Raw genomic sequence first — 10,912 nt, 5'->3', positions numbered from 1 at the left:
AACTGATAATAGTTTAAATTACTTCATTCGTTATCGTGATAGTACATCACAACAAAACTGATAATAGTTTAAATTACTTCATTCGTTATCGTGATAGTACATCACAACAAAACTGATAATAGTTTAAATTACTTCATTCGTTACCGCGATAGTACATCACAACAAAACTGATAATAGTTTAAATTACTTCATTCGTAACCGCGATAGTACATCACAACAAAACTGATAATAGTTTAAATTACTTCATTCGTTACCGTGATAGTACATCTCAACAAGACTGATAATAGTTTAAATTACCTCATCCATTACTGTGATAGTAGATCATAACAAGACCGATAATAATTTAAATTACCGTTACCGTGATAAGTACCTAGCAAGACCGATGATAGTTTAAATCAGATGATTGTTGGTTCGCCAGTTCTTTTGAATGATAATAAAGTTAATTTGCATAAACTGGTTATAATGGATAAAATGTGGCTAGTTTTCATGAAAGCCAGTTGGTTGAACCATGGAACGTTTTGTTGTTCTTTTCAGTACTTTTCACCAACTTTTTTTAGTTGCTAGCACAAGTAAGTATTATGACCTTTACTAAAGTTTTAAGTGAATCTCTTCATAAAGAATAGTTTCTTACGTAATTGAAAAGCAGGAGACAATTTATTCATCTTTAACATTTACACAAAACTGAACAATTATCTTTTTATAAGTCATTGAGCCTATGCTTTTAAAACTGTTTTCTGAAAACATTTTTTGTTAAACTAACTAAACTTTGCACTTTTTAAATGCATTCAGCTACTGCAGATGTTTCTATAAATACTAAGACATTTGTATAGTTTTCAAGTAACAGTTTTTATTTTGAATAATCTGTATGTGTTATATTTTGTGCAGTTACATTAGAAACTTGGGAATTATATCGTTAATTATATGTAACTTTACCACATTAGTGAGAAAAAGATTACAGATGACACCTTTCTACCACCTTATGCAGCAGGAGAGCTCTGTTTTATGTTCCTTGAACAAGGAAGAGACTCGGAAGCTTTAGAATGGCTCCATGTAGCGAAGTAAGTCTTTAGAATATTTTACCAGTCTAAGATGATTTCATAGACATAGCTATGCGGAGTCTTTCCAAATAAAAAATAAAACCCAATTTGTATTAATTGTGTATCGTCACTATAAACTATACTAATACTGCATTCATATAGAGAAGAAAATAGTTTTAAGCGGTCGTAAAAACGTTCATACGCTGTATACGCATTATGTTCATACGCATTAAGTTCATGATATACAACTAACTAAAGGATGATTTCACACGCTGTTATTCAGTTTCCAGTGCTACTAATACACTTCAGCTTTAATTAGGATGTTTCAAACACAAATACTTAATGCATTTAAGTAAACCAAGATTATGTAGAGATTATCGTTGTGTGCATTCAGTTAAATAAGGGGGTTTCATACACAGTTATGGTGTACATTTGGCTAAGTGTTGTATGTTTTTTGGGTTTCATACACAGTTATATATATGCCAGTGGCAATATAAAGATTGAAAGTACATAAGAATACAGTTATTCATGTCTACTGGGCTTTATTATCTAAATAATATTTTATTTTATATTTTAATTTTTTTAAATAAAAAAGCAATAAGTAAAATGTTATTTTAAAACATATCACTTAATATAAGTGTCTATTTTGGACGTATATATAAACAGTGCTTGAAGTGGGGCATGATGCTATCCCATGTCTATTTTGAAGCTAAGTGTTGTATGTTTTTTGGGGGGGTTTCATACACAGTTATGGTGTACATTTGGGTAAGTGTTGTATGTTTTTTGAGGTTTCATACACAGTTATGGTGTACATTTGGCTAAGTGTTGTATGTTTTTTGAGGTTTCATATACAGTTATGGTGTACATTTGGCTAAGTATTGTATGCTTTTTAAGCATTTTTGTTGTTTCATGATCACTAATTAGTGAAAAATATTTTCATATACTATTAGTACTTTAAATTAAGATCATAATTAAGGATTTTTACACGTAAAAATTGGATACAAGAAGCCAACTAAAGTATCTCATAACTTACATTGTAAATTAAGCTAAGTATCAAAACGCTGTATATCTGTGCTGTATGATGTAAAAACATAACTTTGAGTTACACTCGTATTTTCTCAGACACAACTACCATGGCTATCTTACTGAAGTGACTCTACACTTTCGGCTCCATGCTGCCCACAAGAAGCTGCAAGCTAGGAATCATTCCTTCACAGATCTTTCAGGAACATTATCCTCTCTTCCTTGCCATTCTCCTCAACCAGCCTTCCCTTCCATGGTTGACACTTTGGAGATTTTGTAGTCCTCATCTTCTGAGTCAGGTCATCCTTCGATCAACATTATGGTTCCTCTTGAATTCTTAAAGTCAACAATAAATGTAACATTTGTATTTTTTAATGTTTCTCTTCAAAACATTTCCTAAAATTTGGTTATCTTCTAAAATAAAACTATTTGTATACTTTTGTTAAATCGTAAAACATTCACATTGGAAATCCAATTGCTTGAATGGTGCAACTTTATTATGTATATATTCAATGTTGGTCACGTTATTTAAAAAAAGTAACTTTTTTACTCATCACCTGTTGTTGTTGTTTTGTCAGAAGAGAGTAATATAATGTTCTTGCACATTAATAAATTTAAAAATAAGCACTCTGTATTATTTGTTACATGTTACTCGTTACATTTGTTTCTGTTGACTTGTAATGCAAAACATCTATAACTATTTCTTACTTTTTTAACTATACATCAGGAAATGAATTTATTAAATGTATATCAATCTGAGTGAATAATGCGCATGTGCGTAATTAGCCAGATAAAAACGAAACTTGAAACCTCAGTGCCGATAAAGCCATTTTATTAGCTGATTTCTAAAATTGATCTTGGCAGCCACACAAATAAAAAATCATATTTGGCACATCGTTTGTATATTTTATTATCTTATAATTTAGAAACCGAAAGTTATTATGCCTTTAAAAAAGAAAAGGGCATTAATGAGAGAGAGAGAAGGTAATAAGAGAGAGTAATTGTAATAACATTACTTCCATAAAACATCCAACGTGTTATAATACCTCATTATCGGCAAAAGTAATATTATACTACAGTAAGGAGTTATTTAAATAACACGTTACCCCAACTTTGATTATATATTTGTTTGGAATGTTTTACTCGTATAGAACTCTAGTTCTTAATAATATTTCAATGACATCAAGTACAAATACTTTGACTAAATAAGGTTATAAATTGTATCTAATATATAATGTATCTATATATATTTGTTATAATTACGATATATTAGGCACTGACAATGAAAGTTGAAAAATTTTAAGGTATATACAGATGTTGTTGTATAGACTAAATAAATGCACCAGCTTGCTGTGTGTAGCTAGTACATTATTAGAAAGTTGTCTTATTATCATAAATGTCACTGTGTCACCCAGTGAGAGAACTAAATTAATCTGTTACAAGTATATTTAGTTACCAAAAGAGAGTTGAATAGATATTATTACAACATTTGTCCTGACAACTTTGTATCATTATTGTTCCCAAACTGAAATATTAAATTATCACCATTGTTTTACGATTGAACAATTAAATTATCACCATTGTTTCACGTTTATAAATCAGGTAAAAATACATTTATTTGTATCTGCAGCCCTATCATTCCCAGATGCAATGTTTAACATGCTCTTAATCTGCTATAAAGTTAAACAACCACTACTTTTTTCCTGACAGAGAGATAGGAAAATATTTATGATCACTTTTATTACACGAATATTTCTTTAAAGTTCCTCTATAGCAATAATAAAATATGATCAGTAATGTAAAGGCTTTCAAGCACATTTTGAACAGTTAAATATTATCTTTAACACCATCATGTGTAAAGAGTATGAAAATAACTAACTTTTGAAAGTGTTTTCTGTTTCAACAGCCGACGTCTTTTGGTACAAATTTGTCTGATATTCATGACTGTCAGCAGTTTATATAAATTTCCATTTATGTATTTTCTTTACTCATCGTAACATTTTTGACACCTTGATGTTTTTTGCACAGAGTAAATCGTTCATTTTCAGTATTTTAAGGTAAAAAATTCGGTTACATTCCATTCGGGTATGTTTTTATGTAAAAATTCACAGCCATTTGAATTGATAGTCGCGGGTTCGAATCCCCGTCCCACCAACATGATCGTCCTTTCAGCCGTGGGGAAGTTATAATGTGACGGTCAATCCTACTATTAGTTGGTAAAAGAGTAGCCCAAGAGTTGGCGGTGGGTGGTGATGACTAGCTACTTGCCCTCTAGTCTTACACTGCTAAATTAGGGACGGCTAGCGCAGATAGCCCTCGTGTAGCTTTGCGCGAAATTCAAAACAATAATAAAGTATTGTTCAAATCATTCAATAAAGTTTTTACTCCAAAATAATGCAAGTTATGTAAACAGTTAATGTATGACATTATCATTTTGTTCTGTCGTCTTTCTTTCTTTATTAAAACCATGTATGTTCAGTTTTTTATATCCCGTTAATTTTAAAAGATTATTAGAGAAAGGAGTGGAAAACTGTGTTTTATAAAGGATGTAAAGTCTACATGTACGTTAAAAAAATCAATTGGACAAATTCGAGCGCTTTCGAAAGGTAGACCTTTCTTCATCAAGGGTAGACGGGGATATACAGTTTGTTTTGAATTTCGCGCAAAGCTACACGCGGTCTAGCCGTCCATAATTTAGCAGCGAAAGACTAGAGGGAAAGCAGCTAATCATCACCACCCACCGCCAATTCTTGGGCTACTCTTTTACCAACGAATAGTAGGATTGACCGTAACATTTTAATGCCCCACAGCTGAAAGGGCGAGCATGTTTGGTAGGATGAGATTTGAACCCACGACCCTCAGATTGTGAGTCAAGCGCCCTAACCTGGCCAGGAATATACAATGTTACAGAACATAAATGTTGGAATCAAAATGTGTGGAGGTGGGGGAGAGAACAAAGTTGGAAGTGATTTAAGATTGCCAAAAGTGCAACTGCCAAATGTAGACTGAAAGTATGGAAAGTTCGGGAACATGCCCCTAGGAAAGTGTTAATAATTAGTGTGATAATTTTGGCCTATTTTTTATGCGGTGAGGGACGAGATGTGGTGGAAATCGGAGAAAAAACATAGGCGAAATGAATGTGAAAATAAAGCGTTTAACGACCAACTTACACGACTTTAAATCTTTCTTTTACTTTAATCTTTTTTTCTTATTATCTTTATTTTCTTTATAACCAGCATATGAGTAATTTATGAGTCTTTAGTTGTCATACTGAGTCATTATTCAGTGTCAAAAACTCAATTCAAGTTGGGGAAATCGTAAACTTTTCGCTTCTATTGGTTTGGCGAACACTTCTTTCATTTGTATTTGATGGATTAATATGGCAAGTAATTGGTATTAATGCGGAGATACCATCATATCGTAGTGCGTCTACAGGCAATGGGTAAGAAAAATGGTGTCTTTGACTTCCAGTGAACATCACAGTCACCGCAGTAATCGTTTGCAAACATCCATGAACTAACTGTAGTCCATATTCCTTGAGATCAAGCTTTGTCGCAGTGGAATGTGGTCTAACCCATTATGAGGTGGAGGCCCAGTCGGCAATTTGAAAATTGTGAAATGTCAAGCCCACAGAAAAGAAAGAAATTTATACGAGAGCACAGGCGCAAAGATGAACTTCTAAGTATATTATCTCTTCCCAGAATAACTGCAGCAAATGGTTCGTTAAGGTCCATGCTTGGTCAAGTATTTCAATAAAGTCTTTAATCTCACCTTTAGTGGCGATAAGACATTTCTAGACCACTTTTTCGGCCACTATTAATCGTTTTTTTTTCTGTACATGTACCTCTGATAGAATATTAGGTTTAAGCTATTTCAGTTTAACTCAACTTCAGTATTTTTGGAGGCACTTTTTTTTCTGTATTCTAACATTCCATTTCACCTTTTTTCTTCACACTTCTAAGAGTTCTTTTAATTTTTTTACCAACCTCTTCAGACTTTATAATTGTGTTCACACTAATAATCAATGGCTTGCTGCCTGGTTTCTCAATACGTCCAGTCCCTGGCTTTGCATTCTGTTATCTTCTGTATAGCCACCAACTTTATATTGACTGCTAAACTTGAATTACTGAACACCAAGGCGTCAGACTCCTTAAAAGATCTTGCTTTTGCTAACCCCAACTTGAGTGAGTGTCATATCTACCTGGCCTAGAGGACATAATGTCTGTAGTAATCACTTCCAGTGTGAGCTACGGGTGAAAACTAGAAGACAATATGGTATAAAACCCATACAAAGATCTCCAGCTTTGAAACGTCTCTCCACTATCAAGCAAAGTCACATCAAAACTTCTGCAAAAGGAGAACACAATGCTGGTGGAATAGTAATAATGAAAGAGTCCGGAAAACACGAAATCGTTTCCAGGCTGAGATCATGTGATTAAGGCATTACTCACCCAGACAGAGGGGGAAGTGATTTTACGGAATTGAACCTTTATTCTTTAGAAGAAATTAGTTTTCAAAGCATGAGGCAAGAAATGGATTGAACTATATAGCAAGGCCAATTCCACAATCACTTCATTCTGGTGCTTATAGTTGGTACAGGAGCCAAAAATATGGTGATGACAATCACTTACGATGATGACAGTACCCTACTCTACGCAGATGAAGACCTTTATGTACATATACATTAACCAATGTAAACATGACAACCCTATTTAAGCTACAACAATATGCAAATATGAGAGCCATATTTAGCTTAGACGAGATACTCGTAGCCATAAATACATCTAAAGCTGGAACTATAGGTCCAGGTGGTGTAAGAATCTCCACCTTTAAAAAGCTTACAAAAGCCAATCCGTTGAAGTTAGTGCTGGAGTATCTGTAGCTAGACAAAAGGTAGCGCCCCGAAATATGGACTGATGCCTTTACCAAACCCATGAAGGGTCAATCTTGTTTATAAGGCCATCGAATCATAATCTTAAAAAAATCACCGAGAAGACTCCAGAGAATGCCGTAGCTAGAAGACTTAACTATCAGATTGAACCACTAATACCATCATAATTAGGTGGTTATCACGGTGAAAATGAAACTTGGATCAATGTTACAAAAATTGCAGCTAAAACATGAGGGTGCTTTAAACTGGACAGTACACTGTGGTAGCAGTTTATACCTAGACTATATCTACACTAGAAGCCAGATGCCCATAATAGACATCAGTGTAAGATGGCTCATAGCTACACTAACTACCAAATGTTAGATAACATGGGGGCTGAATATCAGTTTGGATCACTATCAATACTTATCTTCCTCAAGAATACCCACTCTTGCCAGTCCTCTTTAATATCTAGACCACATTGACAGTCCAACCAAATGCTCCGTGCTAACCTTTTCTGACCACATTCAAATAAACAACAAAGACTCTAGCAAACCTGAAATTGAAAGCAAAATGCAACCATCCCTTATCATGGTGAGCAAATGGTGCAATGACATGGGAATGGTTATCAATCCTGCTAAAACTACAGCCACGTTTTGCATACCCAACAATAGACATGCTGATGAAAACAAACCATTACCATCCTCTATGGGTACTGCTATTCTTCGAAAGAAACAATGAAGTACATAGATGTAACCTTTGACAGATAACTTAACTTGAACAGTCACACAACTCCATAATAACCAGAGCTATCAAAGGCATCAATGCAATAAAAATTACACCAGGAAACAGAGTCGAAAAATATCATTTATGATGTACCAAAGTCTTATCTGCTCTATCCTTGATTATACATTGCTTATGATCAGTATAAGAGTTACACAGCTAGATAAGGTTGAAAAGATACACAATATCGGGTTGAGACTGGTCACTGAATGCACTTCATGCAACAGTGCTTTCAAGCAAAACTTAACTGAGGCCTTACTGTGTAAAGAATGTGTATTCCATTATCGAGCAACTGCCATTTTCAATTGGGAAATTCCAGCTCTACAATAACCCTCCTGAAATCAATCAAGCAGAGGATTATCTAAAAGGTGCCTCAAGAAACAATCATAAGTGGACAGTTGCTACAAAGCCACCAATGAGACAATTCGTCACCAACAGATCTTAGATTTTTCCATGTGGAATAAACATTTGGCATCACTGAGATCTGTAGGAATGAAGATGTTGTGCAGGTGGAGAAGCACAAACGCATTTCAGCACCTTGTAAAGACCATAGTGGACAGTTTACTGTCACCAAAACCACAGGTGACTTCTATATCAAAGATAGCGAGAGAACGATCTGGTCATTCATTGTTTGGTGGGGCAATAACATTTTGCATAAAGCTAGTGGAACATTTAAATTTTTCTACAAGCAGCACGTGGAAGGACCGGAAACAAAAAAGCAAGATCTTCTCTCCCATAGTTTACTGAAAGAAAAGAACAATAAATAAACTGTGCCACCAAAATGATGTTTAAGATTGACTCAGATGTAGTACTATGTAAAATTCAGAGTGGTTGGTCCCCAGATGACAGCGGATGTCAGAAAGTAAAGCTAACAAGCATGCAGGAGAAGCTTCTTTATCAAATCTATCACAACCCTACCGGCAGGATATCGACCTTCTCCACACTAGTAAGGTGAAAGTGGCAACATGGAAGGTCTTCATTCACATTAAGAGGGAATGAGACTGATGGAAAATACTATACCACATAGTTTAACTAAGGAAATCAAAATAAGGGGAATCAGTAATACATAAAACAACCAAAAACCACTGGTACTATTAATAAACGAGCTCTTTCCTACTTCGTGTGGAGTAGTCGGTCTCCACATGAGGGGTTAGCATCTGTCTGTGCAACCCTGAAATTGTCGTCTAGTACTCAATTCAACTCCGGCTTTATTTTTATTTACCCTATAATTTACCTATTTACCCTGCAATTCAAAAGAGGTTTCACTTATATTTCTTTTGCAATTCACCATTTCCTGTCTTCCCCCTGTTTGCTGTAAGTGTATCAAAAATGTTTTTATCTGTATCGTCACCCTCTCTATCTTCACTGAGGGAATTGTATTTGTTTTTGGAGGTCTGGGTAATTCTGTACATATCTTCAGGAACACGTCTCGTATACCTCAAGCTGTCACATCCCTCCAGGTTATAATAAACTGGAAAACCAATTGAGCGACTTTCTTATCGTAGCCTTTTTTCTTAAAGTTTCTTCATTTTTTAGCCGAGAAACTTTGAAGCAGAAAAAAATATGGGTATCTGAGTCGTGGTTCTTTTATTTCCCATCAAATTCGTTTCTTTACTTACTGAGCGCACAAAGCCCAGAACGTTCTAAATACCTCTCTATCTCTAGTGAAGAAATCGAATCTTCTCTTAAATCTGATATTTTCCGTCAGTCTTGCTCTTCTCTTTCAAAGTGAACTGTCCCCATGTAAACTATCAAACTGTTATTTTTCAAACTTCTTTGTGTAACACAATTGTTCAGGTGAACTGAACTTAATGATGCTATTTTACGAAACTCAAATCAGATTTTCAAATTGTTCATTTTCTTAACTTAACGCTTTCTTTGTGGATCTTTATAATCACCTAAAGGCTGTTACCAAACGCCATCTGTCCACTCTGAACTTTGCTTTCTGTCGTACATATCATTCAAGAGTATCTGTATTAGATATTTTTTCCTGTAAGTTTTCCTTTCCTGGTTGGACTTTTTTGTACTTATATTCTTAATTTATTTTAGACAACTGTTTACTAGTCACTTCCCCTTTTGCGTTTCTTGTCGTGTTCTTCCATCTCTTCAGTTTATCTTTGTTTAATTTATTTTATATCTGAATTTATCTTTCTTTCGTAGGCTACTGTTCTGTTTTGAATTTTGTGCAAAGCTACACGAGGGCTATCTGCGCTAGCCGTCCCTAATCTAGCAGTGTAAGACTAGAGGGAAGGCCACCGACCGCCAACTCTTTTACCAACGAATAGTGGGATCGACCGTCACATAATAACGCCCCCACGGCTGAAAGTGTTTGGTGGGACGGGGATTCGAACCCGAGACCCGCAGATTGCGAGTCGAGCGCCTTAACCACCTGGCCATGCCGGACCTTTGTAGGTTACTTAATTTTCAAGTACTTTTTACGTGTTCCTGGAGACTCAAAAGGATACGTCCTGCGCTTTACAAAATCTGCCCTGAATTTTGTATTTTTATTTTTTTCTGTGAACAAATCCAAATGCCATGAATTAACCCGAGTTTACGGTGTAGCGTTATATTCTCCGGCTAACAAATCCACAAGTGAATCACACAAGTGTAGAGGCAACATTTTCTAGATATAAGGTTGCAGCTTTCGAAACTTTTTTACCTAATACCTGTGACATTTAAGTCACTAATTACAACGTAATTCTTTCATAATCAAGCAGATCATAAATGTTTTTTTTTCAATATTTTATCCCCCTCCCCTGTGGCTCAGCGGCAAGTCTGCATACTTACGACGCTAAAATTTTTATAAGTCAAGAAACATAACTTAATTATACTCGTATAATAAATATTTCTCTAAATAGGTTCCAACATTACGTTTATTTTTTGTCATACACAAAATTCTCAGAAAAATCTTCTAATATTCGAATTCAAACCAAATTTCTAAGCTCAAATATATATTCCTTCCAGGTTGTTGTAACTAAAGTGCATCCCAAGCACTTCTCGGGAAGAAAACTCGTTTGCTTAATTAAAAAGCATTCGATGAACTTATTTACGTCCTTGTAAACTAATGTGATCACCACCTTATTTGGTATTTTGTTTATTTTATTTAACCTATTTTGATATTTTATTCATTGGCCTTTGGTTTTAATGATATTTTCATATTTTTAGGAGCAGTCAAATCATTCACGGTAATAAAAACTAA

General features: G+C 34.7%; 1 protein-coding gene across 1 annotated transcript in view; it reads left to right on the top strand.

Annotated features, from left to right (window-relative positions):
• The window catches only part of LOC106474334 (tetratricopeptide repeat protein 39A-like), a 55,401-nt gene extending 51,964 nt beyond the window's left edge, over positions 1-3,437 (top strand). Inside the window, exons 15-16 of the mRNA XM_013935028.2 lie at positions 942-1,058; positions 2,160-3,437. Coding sequence (XP_013790482.2) covers positions 942-1,058; positions 2,160-2,340 — 298 coding nt within the window. The 3' untranslated portion in view covers positions 2,341-3,437. The remainder of the gene's footprint in view (positions 1-941; positions 1,059-2,159) is intronic.
• The last annotated feature ends 7,475 nt before the right edge of the window (positions 3,438-10,912 follow it).

Source organism: Limulus polyphemus, unplaced genomic scaffold, assembly GCF_000517525.1.
Source record: "Limulus polyphemus unplaced genomic scaffold, Limulus_polyphemus-2.1.2 Scaffold138, whole genome shotgun sequence".
NCBI lineage: Eukaryota > Metazoa > Arthropoda > Merostomata > Xiphosura > Limulidae > Limulus > Limulus polyphemus.
Note: the sequence above shows the minus strand (reverse complement) of the source record. Positions and strands in the feature narration are given on the sequence as shown.